The sequence below is a fragment of the Nannobrachium achirus genome (genome assembly GCF_963921795.1).
Source record: "Nannobrachium achirus genome assembly, chromosome: 18".
NCBI classification, from domain to species: Eukaryota; Metazoa; Chordata; class Actinopteri; order Myctophiformes; family Myctophidae; genus Nannobrachium; species Nannobrachium achirus.
In genome coordinates, this window is record NC_137825.1 from 8,505,141 (window position 1) to 8,525,321 (window position 20,181).

At 41.9% G+C, this 20,181-nt stretch overlaps 1 protein-coding gene across 1 annotated transcript in view; it reads left to right on the forward strand.

Annotated features, from left to right (window-relative positions):
* LOC308303581 (attractin-like protein 1) overlaps positions 1-20,181 on the forward strand; it is a 179,494-nt gene that overhangs the window by 53,234 nt on the left and 106,079 nt on the right. The window contains exons 19-21 of the mRNA XM_080747989.1: positions 3,536-3,772; positions 8,965-9,102; positions 17,716-17,809. Of these exons, the coding sequence (XP_080604115.1) occupies positions 3,536-3,772; positions 8,965-9,102; positions 17,716-17,809 (469 nt within the window). The remainder of the gene's footprint in view (positions 1-3,535; positions 3,773-8,964; positions 9,103-17,715; positions 17,810-20,181) is intronic.

A 20,181-nucleotide genomic window follows, 5' to 3' on the forward strand; every position in this document is an offset into this window, starting at 1 on the left:
CACTGTGCAGAGAAACGGAACAGAAGCCAGTTGAGAGAGGATGGAATGCGATACAGAGTGTAGTGAACTGCAGACTATAGAGTTCTCAAGTTCTGTCTGAACCCGACCCAACGGTTTCGGGCCGGGCCTAAAATGTATGCTAAGTAGTGGGGCTGGGCCAATCCTCGGGCTCCATGAAATTAAAAGGATATGTACCTTCACCGTGACGCAGTGTTGCCAGATGGGAAATGTTGAACCGGAGGCTCAGAACTATCTTATTTGACATGAAACTATAGTACACAGCCAAAAAAGAGAAATCACTTGCGTGAAAACGTAATTTCACCCAAAAATGCGTCTTTAGTGTAAGAAACAACCTTTTTTGAGACTCCTGCATGACAAAAACGCATCAGATAGGCTATGCTGCGTGGAGGCAGGCAACTTCCTGGAGCTTACACAAATAAAAGCCTGAAACTGGTCTGGAAAGATGCAACCAGTGTTTTTTAAGCCTCCAAGTACAGATCTAGGGTCAGATTGACTGGCTTACTTTGAGAAGCCAAACCAGATCCCAGATCAGCAGCCAGGGAAAAATAGTGAATTCACGCTATTTTTGGTGATATGCAGAAATTATCGTACATTTGGGCATTTTTGGAATTATTGATCGTACATCGTACAGAGGGTCAAATTATCGTACAAATATGATAATTATCGTACATCTGGCAACACTGCCGTGACGCGATGAAAGTTTGACATTATTTTACACAAAAAAATATATATAATAATAATAATACATTAATAATATATTGAGATAGGAGGTTTCTGCCCGACCACAACGATATGGTGTACATATCCCACTGTGTAGGTAATGTACATAAGCCTATCTAATCAATAGAAACCATATCACAGTGGAGCATAATGCTGCCATGATGTAATCATCTCACATTTCTCTATCGAGGACGTGTTCTATATTTACGTTGCATTATGAATTATGATGCCTGCCCGTGATGCATTGAGCACTCTGTCTCTCTGAAGAGGTTTTACACTACTTGTTGAATGCATTGTTAAGGCGGAGATGAAATATCATCAGTCTTATTCATATACAGTGGTTAGCAGTTAACCACTTCAGTGCCACGACCAGCACTTTCAAGGTACAACCACTGTACAACATGAAAATAGATTTGCACCGTAGTGTTTTTATGAGCCTCTGATGGAGGCTCCTTTGCCCGGTCACACTCGCAGCTCCTGAAGTAGCGCGATAAAAACTAGAATCTGGGCTAAAAAAGTATTTTCTATCATCATTCGGGAGGGCACATATTTCCACAACTGTGGAAACAAGTCGCTTCTGTCGAGTGGAAACTCGACAGAAGTTTTTGTCAAAAACGAGAAAAAGGATTCTGCATGAAAGCAAGGATATGTTCTATATTTATGTTGTATATCGTCGTTGTCGGGTGAAAACCTTGTATGTCCAAAACTGTTCGTTTCGCATTTTTCATTTTAAAACTGATTTAAACTAGTGAAAACAGCTGATCTACAAGCACACCGTTGTGTGCTTGTAGATCTGCTTTTTTTACTACTTTTGTGCGACGGCCTTGTGTGATGTTACTTTGCGAAAGAACGTACACATTTGAAACTTGGAGATACGAGGTTTCCACCCGACAACGCAGATATATTATGCCTGTGATATATTGACTATGCACTATCTTTCTTTTATTCTACTTGTGAATATAGTCTTACAACGGGTGAGGAGGAAGGTATGCATCACGCACATGGATTTGTACAGTCGTGTCTTTATGACTCTTTGATGATGGAGGCTGTGAAACAGCCTGATGTAGTTAAAAATGTTTATCATCTTTCGGGAGTGCTGATATTTTAACAGCAGAAACAAGTGCAACAATCATTTCTCCCAAAACCCGGAGCCATAATTCCTCCTGCTCAAAGTGCTAGTTTGCTTTCTCTAGACTTGCTTGCTCTCCTGTTGAAACGTTCAAAGAAACAACTTACTCTGAACTAATTTGTTTTAACTGGCATCCTATAGTATCAATGTACAGATCATCATATCTTGATTGATTGATTGAAGACTTTATTAGAAGTTTGCATAGGAAAAGGTACAGTTTCATGACGGTACAGTTCACTGGTACAAGGTCAACTAAAAGGAGATCCTAGAAAAGACTAAGCTTATTTCCATAGGAAACCATTAAAGTATCTCATATAACATTGAATGACAGACGGATAGAACACAGTACTATGCAGTAGATATAGTAAAAAAAAAAAAGTAAATACAAATAAAATAAACAGTGCAAAAAATATGCAAGTTGGTAAATACAAAGAAGGGTCAGGGGAGGCTGGGCTAGGTTTTGTTATTGCCAGTTGCGAATGGCTGCCGCCTATAAGTGGTTTTTCAGGGCGATTTTAAAGGATGCTAGGGAACCACACTCCTTTAAGGCCTTCGGTAGGGCGTTCCACATTTTGGTTGTAGGCATATAGCAGAAGAACGAGTTTGACCCTTTTTTTTGTTGACTTTGGGTTGAACGTGATCTGTGGCGCTGCCTCTGGTGTTGTAATTGTGGACGTCCTTATTATATTGTTTAGACTGTATGCTAATAGGTTATTGTTTTTTCCTATGATCCTAGATTACCGAGTCACTCTGTCTCTGCATTTGATGTGTGTTTACCTCGCTTACTGTAAGTTGCTCTGGATATATAGAGCGTCTTCTAAAATGCCTAAATTGTAAATTACAAATTGTAGCCTATGTGAGAGAGGCTGTGAATAATGTACACAACAACCTCTCCTGCCTCTATCCTTCATGCAGGAAGGCACACACACCAGGATGGTTGTAGGCAGTGTGTAGGCTGCACACTCCCAGGTGTCCACACGGTCTCTTTGGACAGAATGAATTCATGGACTTCCACTTATCAGATCCATGACAGCGTTAACCTCACTTCAAAGTGAAATTTAATCACAGGCTGCCGACACAGCCCTGGGCTTGACTTTACAGATCACTGGAGAATAAAACTTTAAATATACTACACTCACTTCCAAAGCTTTTTGATCAAGCAAACTGTCTGCACTGTGCAGTTTGTGTCCTTGAGGGGGTTCCAGGGGGTCCCCGACTAAGTTTCACCACTTTAACCATACATACAGTACATACGTTGGCTTTTTGGAAATAGTAGATCTACAAGCTTGCGACGTGTCGTGAACTAGATCTACTATTTTCAAAGACATTTTGAAAGGAATTTGAATATTTTCGCTTTTTAGCAACACAAATCTTGTATGGGGATCCCTGGCGCATATATTTTCAGGTGGAGGTCCTTGGCTAAAAATAAATGAAAGTCGTTGCTGCGGGCAGAAACCTTATCTCCATATTTTTTTTTAAAATGTATTAATGATCAAAATCAAAGCATCAAAATAGATCCAGAAGCTCGAAACGTGACGCGACACGTATATAAACACTATGCCTGCAAGCTGACATCTAAATGACCTGAAATGACAGATGCTTTCCTGGTTTTAATATTTCAACAGTCTCCAACTTTTTGCTCTGTTTCTCTTCCTCCCCTCTCAGCTCAGAACTGCTCAGGCCTGCGTACGTGCGGCCAGTGCCTGGAGCAGCCGGAGTGCGGTTGGTGCGGGGACCCCAGCAGCACGGGCCGGGGCCTGTGCATGGAGGGCTCGTCCCGGGGCCCCATGAAGAGGCCCTCCAAGGTGGGCCTCACCCAGGGCCAGTACCAGGACATGGCCCTGGAGCCCGCCCTCTGCCCCAAGGACAAGAGCTACGAGTGGGCCTTCATCCACTGTCCTGGTAAGACATTATAGAGCAGGATTCCCCAATAGAGGCCCGCGGGCCATTTGCGGCCCGCAGGGGGCTACTGTCTGGCCCACACCAACCCTAGTAATAATGGTGGTATAAGAGCAGCAACTAGTATATCGTCATTGTCGGGTGGAAATCTCGTATCTCCAAATGTGTAAGGTCTTTCGCAAATCATACCAGGCCATCACACAAAAGTAGTGAAAACAGCAGATCTACAAGCACACAACGCCTCGCACCGCGAGGCGTTGTGTGCTTGTAGATCGGCTGTTTTCACTAGTTTAAATCTAGTTTAAATCATTTTAAATGATAAATTCAAAACGAACGGTTTTGGACATACAAGATTTTCTCCCGACAACAACGAAAACTGTCGCTGGAGTAGCGGGAACGCCACCGTCGCCCCCTGCAATGTTGTGGCCCTCGGCTTGGTACCCTAGACATGATTCGGCCCTTGGGGAAAACTAATTGGAGAACCCTGTTATAGAGCTATGAGTGGGCCTTCATCACTGTCCTTGTAAGACTTAGAGCTATGGGTGGGCCTAGAATTATTTTATTTAAAAAATAGCAGATATGCAAGCTCACAGCGCGGCACCGAGTGCCGCGCTGCGAGCTTGTAGATCTGCTATTTTTGAAAAATCGTGATTTTGTTTTTGTTTTGAATATGCCTTTTTAAAAGCTACTGGGGGGTCCCTGGAACTACATATTTTGAGACGGGGGTCCGTGGCCAAATACATTTAATTTTGGGGGTCCTTGACATGTAAAGGTTTGAGAACCACTGATTTAGAAGAAGGATTAAGAAGACGTTTATAGAATCGAGTCACAAATTCAAAGACTTGCTCAAATGTTCACGATTTTTCAAAAATAGCAAATCTACAAGCTCGCTGCGTGGCACCGTGAGCTTGTAGATCTGCTATTCTTTAATAGTTAAAACAAAATAATGGTTAAAGTGGTTCAAATCTAAAGTAACACAGATTTGCGTTCAGGCCCAAATGGCTTCATCCACTGTCCTGCTAAGACTTTATTGAGCTATGAGTGGGCCTAGAATTATTCAATGCTTTAACTCAGGCTTGTCAAACTCATTTTGGGGTGAGGGCCGCATTGGACGAAAGGTGACTTGATGAGGGCCGCAATGGTATAACCAGCCGCGGATCGGCATGCACACTCGCGCTCTGTTTTTTTCTTTTTTTTTCTTTTTTCTGTTGTCTCAGTCACTGCTATAGCTAGCAGTATAGCAGTATATCATTTTCCAAATTGTGTTCATTATTAAGTAAAATAGCTACTTTCATTATTGGTGTTACAGTTGCAGCCTACAAGAAATTTGGTACGAGAAATACTATTTGTTTAAGTGCCAATTAGAATAAATCATTTGATAATAGAATAATTATTTTTATTTTATTTTATTTTGAGTAATGAACAATAATGGAATATTCTGAAAATATCAGTGAATAATAAAACTTAATATTATTATTTTTCAAAGTTTTGAAAAATAAGTTATTTTCTTAACAACATTAATTTTCATGCCTAATATGTGTAATCTTTGAGTAGAGTTCGGATATTGCAGGTATGTTCAGGTATATTCATAGCCAGACCCACCATCCCCCCATTCCTAGCAATGCTGTCATCTTCAGAGAGAGAGATTGCTGATCACTTAACATTCCACCTGGTGGCTGATTGAGGGGAGAGAAAGCTAGACTGCAGAGAGCATTAGTTGGTTACTTCTTTAAAAAAATCATAACTCTTGACAGGAATGGGCTAGAGACTTACTTTTTTTTCTAAATGCTCAGAAATGTATGCTCTACAAGCCTGGGGCCGGATTGAATCATCTCGCGGGCCGGATCCGGCCCGCGGGCCGTATGTTTGACATCCCTGCTTTAACTATTGAAAAATAGCAGATATACAAGCTCACAAGTCTTTGAATATATCTTTTTAAAAGTGAACATTTGTAACTCAAATATTTGCTTCTGGGGGGTCCCTGGAACAACATATTTTGAGATGGGGGTCTGTGTGGCCAAATACATGTAACTTTGGGGGTCCTTGACATGAAACCACTGATTTCGAAGAAAGATTTAGAAGACGTTATAAAATCAGGTCGAAGATATTCAAAGACTTGCACAAAATGTTCACTATTTTTCAAAAATAGCAGAGTGGTGCGCTGCGAGCTGTCCTGGTAGGAGATGTGGGCTTGCAGATATTTTAAGAGATTGATAACTTTTCGATTTGTTGATTTTTTTTTTTTCAAAAGGTTTTCATATACAGTATTATATATACTATTATGAAAAAAATATATGAAAATCATGCTTTTTTCTATTTTTTTTCGACACATTGATTAGTGTGACTAACCACTTTAGCCCCATCTTATACACCATAGTACTGAAAATAGCCGATCTATCAGAATTTCTATTTTTTGGGGAAATTTTACTAATCTAATAAATCTAGTATTTACATGTTCCCCCCAAATAGAGTGGAATCTTGCAGATCTGCTATTTTTAGTACATTTGAAAAAATGTACACCGTAAATATATAATTTTAGATTAACATATACATTTTTTTTTATTAAATCAATTAGTCTGATGAACTATTGTCTGTTTACGAGTGTGATATCAGGTTTCGTTTGATTGTTGGTAAAAAGAAGGTCCATTGGGAATAGCGGTAGAGGAAGTGGTCGTCAGTGAAAGTGTATCAGTGTTACAGTTACACAGTGTATCAATGATGCAGCCTGCATGTACACATGCTTAGTGCATGCATGAACATGTCCCTAGGTTGATAAACAGACAGACATGCACAGAGGGGGAGACAGGGCTTTTGACATCTTAGATCTCATTGCTGTCGGTTGGAAATCTTGTATGTCCAGTGTACATTTTGACAGCATGGAGAATAAATGCCACCACCCTGATTGTTGCGACCGTCGGGTCGCAGTTACTATCAAAACCTCCACCATCTGTCTGCCTGTCTGTCTGTCCGTCCGTCTGTCACACTTTTGCCCTACTCATATCTCCGCCACTGTTGCCCCAATCCATGCCAAACGTTGCACACACACTCCCTGGCTGCCAAACCACAACCTCCACCCCTCATTTCTCACATGTTCCTCTTCTAGCGCCGCCATGAGGCTCATTCTTGCAAGACACATTTTTGGACACTGCTCCTACAGATTTTGCCCTAAAATCACGCAAAGCGGTACACAGTATCTCTACAGTCATGTCATCAACATGCATCTGTCCCATATAGCGCCACCGTCAGGACGATTTTTGAAAAACATTTTTGGACACTACTCCTACAGATTTTGCCCTAAAATCACGCAAATCGCTACACAGTATGTCTACACTCATGTCATCAACATGGATCTGTCCCATATAGCGGCACCATCAGGCCGATTTTTTTCAAACACATTTTTTGGACACTACTCCTACACATTTTTTCCTAAAATCACGCTGGGACCTGACGGTCGCTTATCTCCCGATTAGGGAGTCTTACTGGTATAATTTACGAGAAAGAAAACCCCAGAACATGGAGATGCGAGGATTCTGTCCGACGGTGGTGACTTAAAGAGCTGCTCTTAGATCGAACGGATGGATGCCTCATTGCCTTATCCTCCCTTCGTGAAAGCCGATCCCTCCCTGTTGACTGGGTGCAGTGTGCGTAGATATGCGATTAAGTCACACAATACGCTATCAAAGCCACCGATCTATGCGGCCGCGCGGCGCGGAAGATGATATCTGTGCATGTCGCCGTCGCACCGCCTCCGGAAAGCCCAGCAGCTTTCAGCCTGATCCGCTCAACACTGCGTCTCCTCTGCCTATCATGATCGTCGCTATGTCCGCTGGAAAGCTCGTATGTCCAAAAACGGTTACTTTTCAGCATTCAAACCAACCCATTTGGGCCCAGAATTATTTAACGCTTTAACTATTGAAAAATAGCAGATATACAAGCGCGCCGAGTGCCGCGCTGCGAGCTTGTAGATCTGCTATTTAAAAAAAAAAAATCATGAATCTTTTTGGCAAATCTTTGAATATATCTTTTTTTAAAAAGCGAACATTGTGGCGAACAAATATTTGCTTCTGGGTGGTCCCTGGAACAACATACTACATGTAATGTTGGGGGTCCTTGACGTGGAAAGACATTTATGGAATCGGGTAAAAAATAATTCAAACACTGCACAAATTATTTTTCAAAAATGGCAGATCGACAAGCTCGCAGCGCGGCAGCTGTGCTCACTTCGCTTGGTATCAAAAAAGACACATATACATAATCTCCTTGTATGGGCTTGTATATGTCCTAGAGAATGACACAGGAGTGGATTCTCACTCCTGTCCCGTCCCACTCCCGCAGAAAAAATCCTGTCCCATCCCAATCCTGGGCCAGAGTAAAAAAATAAATCCCGTCCTGTCCGACTCCTGTACAATGACTCCTGGTCAAAAATTAAAATTGCGCAGTTGTTTTTCTATTTTGATCCATATTATATTTGATATTGTGTTTATTATTTAATGTATACTTTCATAATGTTCGCAGTTCAAAGACCTCACTTTCCTGTGCAATTTATTTCTGCGATTTGATGAACTGGTCTGGGATGATTCCCGCTCCTGCCCACTCCTGTTGATTTTCATTCCTGTCCCGTCCCGATCCTGGCATTAATACAAATTTGACTCCTGTCCTGCGGGAATCCCACGGGACCCACGGGACCCACGGGACCCACGGGAATTCCTGTCAAATGTCATCTCTGTCCGTGATGTTAGTTATCTCCATACATGGAGTTCTGTGCTCATTCCATGCTCATTCCGTGCTCATTCCTACACACAAAGCCAGACTTGGGAGAGGTTGGCACTACTCAAAAATGGCAAAAGGTAGCAGATCTACAAGCTCGAAGTGCTGCCCAAAGCCCTGTTAATGCCTTAGCTACTTTGTCGTACTTCAGTGTTGCGGCACAAGTACCGAAAACATCTATAATGCTTCGCATCGGGAAGCTTGTACATATTCAAAATGTTTTCCTCTTTTCTGAAACTTTTTGAGAGTGAAAGTGGTTAAGTGTCTCTGTTGGTTTTATAAGATATCGAACCAAACATGGATTTAACATCATCCCAAATAGATTGATGTCTTGCTCCCGGTTGGACATACAGTTTTAGATGAAGATAAAAGCATTAACTAGATGAGTTGAGATGTTTCTGACCTGTGCTCTGTGTGTGTGTCCGCAGCGTGCCAGTGCAACGGCCACAGTACGTGTGTGAACGGCAGTGTGTGTGAGCAGTGCAGGAACTTGACCACCGGACCCCACTGTCAGACCTGCATGCCCGGTTACCATGGAGACCCCACCAACGGAGGCAAATGTCAAGGTGAGACACACGACAATGTCTGTACACACATCCATAAGCGTCCATGCATACAAGATACTTGTATTGCCACACAACCAGGTTGGTGGTATTTAGTTTCATTACAGACATTGTCACAGCTCTGACAACAAGGAACAGGACATAAATGCATTGAGGCATTTACATAAATACAATATACAAAACCGGCAGCCATTAAGTTAACTCATTTGTAGCCGATCCCGCGAATACTCGCGAAATATTAAAAGGTATCTACAGTGCCGATCCCGCGTATACGCGCGATATTTACTGTATATACAGTAAAGCTGGCAAGGGCTACGTACCGTCCGTTGGAAAGTGCTGGCACGGGTGGACTCGCCGATTCATCATCATCGCGCATCCACGTGCACACAATAGTGTGCCCATAACATGGAAGCCAACGGTCTTTCTCATCTTTATAGTCCATTTTCTCCAAAAAACACTTTTGATGCCAAGTATGGCATTGGATTCTCGCTAAAATAGCAAAAGTATAAAGGGATCCATCTTCCACTCCTGTTTACATCTGGACCAGAACTACTTCCGGGTGAATCGTAAAGATCGTCAAGTTGGAATTGTGAGCTCGATCTACTTCCGGCCTTCAAAATAATAGACAGGCCGCGGACGGAGCCGGCGGCCGGCAGCTTGGACTTTTAACCCTTTCATGTCTGGAGCACTAAATGGGTTAAGGTGAGGGGAAGAGAGAGTGAGGGAGTTCAGAGTTGGTATGGCTGTAGAGAAGAAACTGTCTTTGAAGCGGGTGATCTTGGTTGGGATTGCTAGCGTTTTCTTGACAGTTGGGGCTGGGTGGGAAGGTTCCGACATCCATCTCTTCTCTCCCTCCCCAATCCACATCATCCAGAGTCACGTTGCAGAAGTAACCAGTTCAGCAGAGAATCCCACATGTCCCCTGGCCATATCCATATTACCAAGCTTTATTATACATTAGGGGTGGGCGATATGGTGATAATTATCGTGGAGACGATACAATGTCTCCACGATATGCCTTTACAGACATATTGTATGTATCGTGATACAATGAGATAGCCTCGTAAAAAATCCTGTTGAATTGTTAATACAGAGATTCATTGCAGAATTCAATTTAAACCTGCATTTTGGTCAAAATCGTAGGTTCTCAAACTTTAAAATGTCAAGGTCTCCACTTAACTCTGACAGTATACAAATGAAACCAAATGGACCCGTAAGGGTCCATTTGGTTTCATTTGTATGCTGTCAGAGTTACATACTTGAAAGGGTCAATTTAGACCTCCCAAAAGGAACCCAGAGAGTCCCTGGACCCCACTTTGAGGACCACTGGTCTAAATGGTCTGTTACTCCTTTTTCTTTTCTTTTTGTTACCTTGTAGTGATTTTACTGTTAAGTAACTTGAAAAATAACCATAAAACCAACATGAAAAAGAATCGTGATAAGATTGTGTATCGTGAAGATTCGTGATACAGCCTGGAAAAATATTGTGATATTGTATTTTTCCATATCGCCCACCCCTATTATACATGTTGCATTTACTTTATCCAAAGTGTATTACATTCACGCACTCATTCACACACCGATAGCAGAGGAAACCATGCAAGGCACCAACCTGCTCGTCGGGGACAGTTTGAGGTTTCAGTGTCTTGCTCGAGGACACTTCGACACTCTCTCTGCGAGAGCTGGAGATCAAACCAGGAACCTTCAGTTTCCCAGGCGGCCACTGCTCCCCCGTTTTATGCTTAAATCGTTTGACATGAAACCTGGGTCTTTCCTCGACCGCGGTTTCAGCAGGAAACTGAACAGGGCAAATCCAAAAGGTCCCCCAATATCTATGGATCACATGCACGCACACACACACACACACACACACACACACACACAAACAAACACAGTCGCACACACTCCTGCAACATTTTCACACAGTCGGCATGACGCTTCCTGAAAGTGAAATATGACAGTACTTAATGTTTAAAAGAGAATAATAAACGTTAACCCACAGATAAAACGCCACCAATTAGTAAAAGACGCTCATAAATGTGTGGGGTTCAGTAAAGCATCTCTCACTCCAAACAGGTGTGGTAGAGGTGATAATGTAGAGCTAGACTAACCATGCAAGCTATTAAATCAAGCAACCAAATATATTCTGCAAGTAAAACCACCACATAAATGATAATTAATGTAGTGTGTAGTTTTACTCAGTTGCATCTCAATGAGTTTTCCCCCGCTGCTTTTATGTATGAAATAGGGCATTAATTCATGAAAAAGAAAACTGTAAATGGTTCAAAAAATTGTAAATTTAGCGACGTGTAGGGGCTGTCACAACTATACAGTTATATTGCTATTATTTGAGATACTCACGTAATCGTTGTAATCATTTCATCGAAAAATGTTCATACATTTTGAAACATTTTCCAAATATAGTGGAAATAGCAGATCTACAGATCGGCTATAAAACAAAATGAAAGTATAAAATCATGAAATATGTCAGGCAGTGACATGTCATGTCGGTGACAGCCGTAGCTAGCAGGCCGTGCTATGTTTTTATATAATTGCCATTCAACCAATCCTTTCCCCTTCAACATTCTCTCACGCTTTTCTGCAGCTGTGAAATTGCTGTTAAAAGCACGGCCGTGCAGCCACAGCGTTGTTTATTAGCTCTGCTGTGTGTCATAATTGGAATGACACATGCACACATGCGGAGGTAGCAGCAGGTGCTACACCTGCAAGGCTGTGAGACCTGCATTTACATAAACAAGTGCATTTATACAGTATAGTGCCTTTTACTCAGGGCACTTTATATTACATACAGTAGATTGTGCATTACGTTCACCCATTCACACACACACTCATACTAGGGAAGGGGTCTTCAACAGGGGGTCCGGAACCCCCAGGGGTTCCTCAGAGTTACTACAGGGGGTCCTCCAAAACTTTGAGTGATATAACGTTTTTTTTTTTTTCTCCACTTGAACCCTAGTGTCAATATTCTGAGGCATTTTTGCAAAAAAATAGCCGATCTACAAGCTCACAACGGCTCGCGCTGTGAGGCGTTGTGAGCTTGTAGATCGGGTATTTTTGGCAAAGAGCTTTGGTGTAGAGGGCATAAAGAGCAGACTAAGTACAGAGTGAAAGGTCAAGTTTATTAAGTATTGACGGTTCAAGTGGTTAAATATCCGAAAACAAACAAATTGACATGAATCCAAAATACACTGATGATTGTGCTATCAAACAATGAAACTATATGGAATCTATGAAATGGTTGTGGAGGCCTGGTCCCCGCTTCATCTCTCTCTCTCAACTAAGGGGTCCTTGGCCCGAAAACGTTGAAGACCCCTGTACTAGGACATTCACGAATAGTGATTTTTAGTTTTCGAATTATTCGACCTCAAAGTATTCAAAAAGTCGAATATTCGACAGGACTGGCCGAACTGTCAAATATTAATAAGTAAGCAAGAGGCGCACATTGTGAAAATAGCAGATCTACATTAAATGTAAGACCTACAATTCCAAGTGCTTGTCAGGGTGGGGGCCCCAGTTCAATATGTTTATTTTGGGGGTCATGGCCTAAAAAGGTTGAGAACCCCTGGTATAGAGCATTAAAAGAGAGAAACAAATATATCTATATATATATATATATATATATATATATATATATATATATGCTCATTGGGAACAACTAGGAGTTCAGTGTCTTGCTCAAGGACACCTTGACACTAATTTCTGGCAGAGCCGGGGATGGAACTGGCATCCTTCTGGTTTCCAAGCAGCCACTATATCTATCTATCCACCACTATCCTGAGCCACATGATGGCTGGTTCTCAAAGTGGCTTTCAGTCAGGGGTTTCCCAGCTAGGGCTGTCACAATTATTACATAATCGTCTAATCGCAGCTCACAACGCGTCGCATCGCGACGCGTTGTGAGCTTGTAGATCGGCTATTTCCACTATCAATGTTATTTTTTAAGTAGAAAGTTGTCAAATATGTCAGTAATTTCTTTGTATATTTAGGTTATGTGTCATATCTACCATGTGCAACTTCAAAGCCTAAAGCCAAACAGAAATGTAATTATCAACGACAAAAACACAATTAAATCGTTAATCGCAATTATTTGAGTGACAATTAATCGTCATATAAAATGTCATACCGTGACAGCCCTATTCCCAGCTAAATGAGTGATAGTTGGGTCCAAATTTAACCTTACAGGTCTGTAAAACTGAGATTGTACAAGTGGAACCAAATGGACACTTAGAGGTCCATTTGGTTCACACTCTCAGAGTTAAAGGGGTCTTTTGCATAATTCATACCAAACTAGGGTGTCCTTGAAATTTAAACAAAAGTTAAAGAACCACTTACTAAATCCAATATCCAATAAACATTAGTAATGAAAATGTTTGATACCCTGAGGCAGTAATGTATCCCCACAGCCAACAGAGGGCAGCATTGTGCGTCAATTAAAAGCCAATGAGTCTATGTTGTTGTGTTGTGAAAAAAGGTAATCTCTGTACCTTTTCAGGATGTGACATTGTGTCAAGTCAAGTCACATTAATTGATGTACAGTTGCACGTCTCATACGACAAGCACAGACTCAAGTTGAGGTCAGCAATGAGACACAATAAACACGGTTGCATTATGATTAACATGAATTAGCATGAATTAATAAAATGAAAGTCCAGTTTTAGAGATTACACACTCCAAACGTAGCCGAAAGCTTGTCGGAATGAGTAGGTTTTTAGTTTGCTTTTAAAAGAAGACACTGTTGCTAGCTAAATTAGCCCAGGCATGTTTTGTTCACAAAAGCTGACTGCAGCTGGGATTAAACATATGAATAAACTAAATATACTCAATTTGAAAACCTACACATGCCCATTAATTAAAACTTTAATTGTGAAAATATAACAAGGTTGTAATCACATTCAAAATAGCTGTTGATTACAGCTGTTTTCTACCCAATGCAATGTAGTTTTGAGATGAGAAAGACACTAGTCTTAGACATTACCACTTCATACAACCCTATAGGTTTGTACAGATACCCACAAATTATATATTTGTAACTCTGAGAGTGTACACATAGAACAAAATAGACCTTTATTGGTCTATAACTCTGAGAGTGTAACAAAATGGAACCAAATCCATTGTGTAACACTTATTGCAGCTTCTCAACTGTGTAGGAGCCGGTAGTACCAAACACCACCACCAGGGGTCAGCCCACCTCCGTTGTATCGGGTAGCGTTCTTGAACTCTCCACATGACTTTGCTTTAACCTTATTCACACGCTGCGACCCTGACCCCTCCCCCAAACCCCCCGCCAGACAGACACATAGAAGAACCTCCCCCACCCCCAAGCAACCCCCTGAGGGACCCCCATCTCCCCCCATCTCCCCCCCACGTACACACACACACCCCAGAGGGGGGAGTGGGACAGGCTGACAGGGAATTAGGAAATGGTAGCGCTAGCTGTTGTGTTATCCATTCAGTGTCTCTCGGGGGGAGGGGAGGGGGTTTAGCTCACTGTACCTCGGGACCCTCCCATGAGGTTCCATCATGACATCAATAGCATTCCTGAGAAATGAGCAGCTTTTGTCTGCCATCCACTGAATGGACGCAAGCACGCGCATACATACGCACACACACAGGCCCGCGCATATGGACACAACATTGTTGGTATCACTGTTGTTGTGAGGACGTCAATATTATGTTAGAACGAAAATGTTATAAGTAGCCTTGACCGTAGTTAGCCTGAGTTATAGCTAAACTAAGAAGGCTATCAAATGGAACACAACCACCTTAAAGCAGGGGTCTTCAACGTGTTCAGGCCAAGGGCCCCTTAGTTGAGAGAGAGATGAAGCAGGCCGGGACCCCCCCCCCCCCCACACCATAGATTCCATATTGTTTCATCGTTTGACAGCACAATCATCAGTGTATTTTGGATTCCTGTCAATTTGAGTTTTCAGATATTTAACCACTTGAACCATCAATACTTAGTCTGTAGACTCTGTACTTAGTATGCTCTTTTTCCCCTCAACACCAAACCTCAGATCAGCCGAAAATAGCTGATCTACAAGCTCACAACACCTTGCAGCGTGAGGCATTGTGAGCTTGTAGATCAGCTATTTTTGGCTACAGTTCTCTGAATATGGACAAAAGGGTTCAAGAGGTTAATATAAAAAAAGGAGAAAAAGGTTTCTATCACGCACAGATTTGGAGGACCCCCTGTAGTAACTCTGAGGACCCCATAGGGGTCCTGGACCCCCTGTTGAAGACCCTTGCCTTAAAGACTACTAATCATTGTGTGTATTGTATGTCCCTGCACTGGACTGAGTAACCTCCATATATAACATCTTAAAATCTTTTATTTTGGTTACATTGTATTGATTGATCGTATTGCATTGTGTACACTTCAGCTTTGGCAATGTAAACATATGTTTTCTCTTCATGCCATTAATTAAAGCCCTTTGAATTGAATTGAGTTATACTTTGTTGTGTGCGGGTGTCATGTCATCCACGGAAAATAGCTGAGCTACAAGCTCACAGCTTCTTTATTTTTGGTGCATGACACTCTACTATGGTAACTATAAATCTGGCATTACTCTCGTGTGTGGACCAAGACTTGACTGTAATTCTAGACGCCCCTTTTCAGGGCTATACCTGGCTTTATTATAAATGGTGCAGTTATATAGCGCCTCTCTCCTATGTGCATTATATGCACGCACACACACACACACACACACACACACACACGCACACGCACACACACACACACACACACACACACACACACGCGCACACGCACACGCACACACACACACACACACACACACACACACACACACACACGTGCACGCCCCTACCTGTGGTTAGTGATAGGAGTGGGTAATGTACAGGACTGTCTATACATTACGTGTATAAATATACATTACATGTAAAGTGAACCTATAGAGAGGTCTCGGGGGAGAGCGTGACGTGTAAAAGCAGCCTGGGATTTACAGGAATCCTTTAAGTGAGGCAGTCTCATTCATTACTAAAACCACCCTGTTTTACCAGGAGGAATTCATGGAAAGTTCTAATCTTTTTCCACAATGACTGGTTTAGCCCCCTTTCGACTGAAGCTTTAGCACCACATTACACAACACTACACCGCGCCACCTAAACATATCTACAGTTTCCATTACAGAAAAGTACCCCTATCGGTAAGAAACACATTTACCCTTTTAACTGTGATTATAGTACAATATAAATTTGTATTGCAACTACCCAAAGTATACACTCAATTATTATTATAATAACTATAACTGTGATTATATTACACTATAAAGTATTAATGTATTACTATGATATTACTATGATTATTATTATGATAGTATTAATGTATTACTATGATAAGTATAATACACTATAGATTATTATAGTGGTTATAACACAATAGAATCTATTATCATGTATTAGAACTATATCTGGTGGTCTAAATGAAAAGTCAGTGAGTGGTCAGTCATTATGAAGTGTTTGGCCCTGTTTGGCCTAGCTCAGACCTACTCGATTGGATACTTTTTAGAACCACGTTTAGTACCGCTTTCACACCACTCTACCCAGGTCCTTGTTGTGAAAAACCTGGCACAAGTGGGTGGTGTGGAGTGGTGTGGTGTTTGGCCATGTCAGTGGAAAAGGGGCTCTAGAGCAGTGTTTCTCAATCTGTTTTCAAACAGTGAGTCACACCAATTTTTATGGGTCACGACTTGAGTAAAAATTCCATTTTCTTTTCCTGCGTTAAAAATAGAAAAAAAGTGTACATTTCAGACAATGTTTTTTTTTTTTTTCCAAGTTTATATTTTAAAACAAACAACTCCAACTTCCATGAAATAAAGATAGCCTACAAGCTTGCAACGTGTTGTGCTCTTGTAGATCTGCTATTTTCACTACTTTGGAAACCGGGCAAACATCTAATCTTGCTTTTTATTTGGAGTCTCGACCTGAAGAGTTTGGGAACCACTATTGTAGAGTTCTGTAGAAAATGCCACGTGTAATGACATTATCCCAAAATGCCAGTTTGAACGCCATGAAACATGGGGACACGCCGCCCAGTTGCCGTTAAAACGCTCAAACGATGGCCGATATATCGGTCAAACCCATGTATGGTTATGGCTCTAATTAACACAGATGCCATTAGCAGCTGCGCTGTTTCTGAAAAGCTGAAGATGGGTGGGGAATGAGACACTCTGGGCTTTTATGAGCTGTGTGTATTACTTGTATTATTATTTATTGATCAATACGCTTGTTTGACGTCAAGTATGAGTCCGCAGAGCGGGAGAAATATGAAGAATGAGGTTAAAAAAAACAACACAAGAAAATCAACAAAAAAAGAACAGGGAACTGGCTAATGGAAAACACAGCAAATTAGTGTACATATGAACTATAGATACACGCACGCACGCACGCACGCTATTCATCTGTGTGCATTACTAATTGAAAATATCACTTCATTGCCATCTGTTGAAATTAAGTTTGAAGTATTGCCAAAGCAGCAATTTTGTATGCCAGAATCTGTGTAAATGTTTTAATGCACCACACCACTTAACCGCTATAATGGCTGTGTAACATAATTCTCTCTCTCCCCTCCTCCAGCCTGTAAGTGTAACGGCCATGCCAACGTGTGCCAGGTGTTGACGGGCAAGTGTTTCTGCACCACCAAGGGCATCAAAGGAGACCAGTGCCAGCTGTGAGTGTCCACCAACACACACAATTAACACACAGTTAACACACAATGACACACCTGAACACATCACCCCACACGCGTGTGCGCCCCAGATTACTCGGGCCTACTCTGCTGTTCCAAGTGTTCATTTGTCCGGAACAAGGGTTTACCTCTGAACAGAATAATCACCTGTATCTGTTTACGATTGTCTGCAGAGGATGCTCCAAATTGGTGTTTTGTGTGTGTGTGTGTGTGTGTGTGTGTGTGTGTGTGTGATTGGCTAACGCCCGACCCGTTGGCTTGATTGATAGGGTCTCGGCCTTCTTGGCGTTTTGGGAGTAGATTCCGAGAAGAAGCCATTTCTTGGTTTCAGCAAAGAATAGGAGCCTTTGGAGAATAGACACTCCATGATGCTGGCGGCTGAGTTGCTTCATGTGCTTTTGCTCACCAGCCCGCTACCACGGCACATGTTACCTGGTAACCATCGTCTCTGGACAAGTTAAACTTGCATCGTTTCCTCTTGCATCATCGTCGCGTAGGCCGGCGTCCGTTTATAATTAAATGGTGGTATTTTGCACCGTTCCTGGTTTGCATCGTTCTCATCATCACACAGTTCATGGAGGTGTTTTACTGTACATGTACTTGTTAGGAGAGGTTTTTAATGGCTGCCCAATAAGTGACAAAGGAAGTTGTTGCGTTACCCTAGTGAACTCCCTGACAGGTGATAACGTCACTCATAACCCATTAAGACTTGAAACATACCTACAAATGTTTCTATATCGGTGATGCTCAACCTTTTCATGTCAAGGACCCCCTAGAATTATATGTATTTGGCCACGGACCCCCCCAATCTCAAAAATATTTTGTTGCACGGACCAAGAGAAAGAAAGATTTGGGATACAAATGTTTGCTTCAGAAATATATACATTCAATATTTTTTTTCAAAAATAGCAGATCTACAAGCTCGCAGCGCGGCACTCGGTGCCGCGCTGTGAGCTTGTATATCTGCTATTTTTCAATAGCTAAAACATAAAATAATGGTTAAAGTGCGTTCCCGGTCCAGATAGGATAAAGGCAGGCTGGCTGTCACCCTGGCCGTGCTGACAGGCTGGGGTTCGGGGCCCTCCGGAGAGGAGGTGACTGGAGCTTCTATTTTTACCAAGTACTGATTGACAAGACGGACAGATAATTATGGAGATGGAATTATAATGCAATCTACAGTAGGCTGCTCTTGAATAAAATTAAAGTGGATTTTTTGGTGTCCCTGCATGGGTCTAGCAGTGTGACAGACCAGTACAGACCGCATGACCCCCTCTTATCAAGGACGATGGTTCATACCATGCTTCATACTAACTATGTTTGCTTAACACTTATGTTGCTATCAATTAAACCTCTTTGAAGGTCCAAGTTGCCATGGTTTCCATAGACTTCCATGTAATTCATAGTGCACGGATCGTGCACGCCCATGCCTCATCATACGTGTGTGCACGCTGTTCACAGCTTTCAAACAAACAAAAAAATCCGCTTGGAAATCCGTTCAGGCATTCATGAGCTAGCAGCCATTATGTTTTCTTCAGATGTAAACAAACATGGCTGCCATGTTTGAAAGATGGGGTTGGAATGGGGGTTAAACGATCGCGTTCATGCCTAATACATTTTTTGACGCCCAAAAAACATTTTTGAAAAAAAGAAAAACTTTGAAAAACCGGCCCAAACTCGGGAAACTCTGGGTTGGCACCAGACAGGTTAAAGGAGGACTTCACCACTTTTCAACCTATCTTCATATAATTGGTCCTCATTAATGTTCATGATAAAATAGCACATTTTTGTCTACTCGGTCTGTGTCTCAGAGGAGAGCTGTGGGCAGTTCAGAAACCCGTCTGCCAGTGACGTCATCGTTAGGCAGATGTTTTTTTGTGAGCGGTGCAAACCGCTCCTATAAGTGGCTGTGCGTGTGTCCGTAGCCTTTTTCCTCTGCGTTTTGCCATAGTAAAATGTGTGTGCGTAGCATCATGTTTGTCTAGTGATGTCATATGTCATATGTCTGTAGCCTTTTTCCTCAGTGTTTTGCCATAGCAAAATGTGTGTGTGTAGCATAGCCTGTACATCCTTGACTTAAATCCTAGTCTGAAGATGTTATGCAAGCACGACCACCGCTCACTTCACATTGGGTGTGATTTTTTAAGATTGTTATTGCGAGAATGATGGCTTACATTATAGCATAGTAACTTTTCAGGAATAAAAAACCTGCAGTTTCTATTAGCTTGGATTCCCCATCGATGATGTCACTGGTGGGTGGGTCACTGAACTGGCCACAGCTCTCCTATGAGACACTGACTGAGTAGGAAAGAATTGTGCTATTTTATCATGAACATTATTGAGGACCAATTATATGA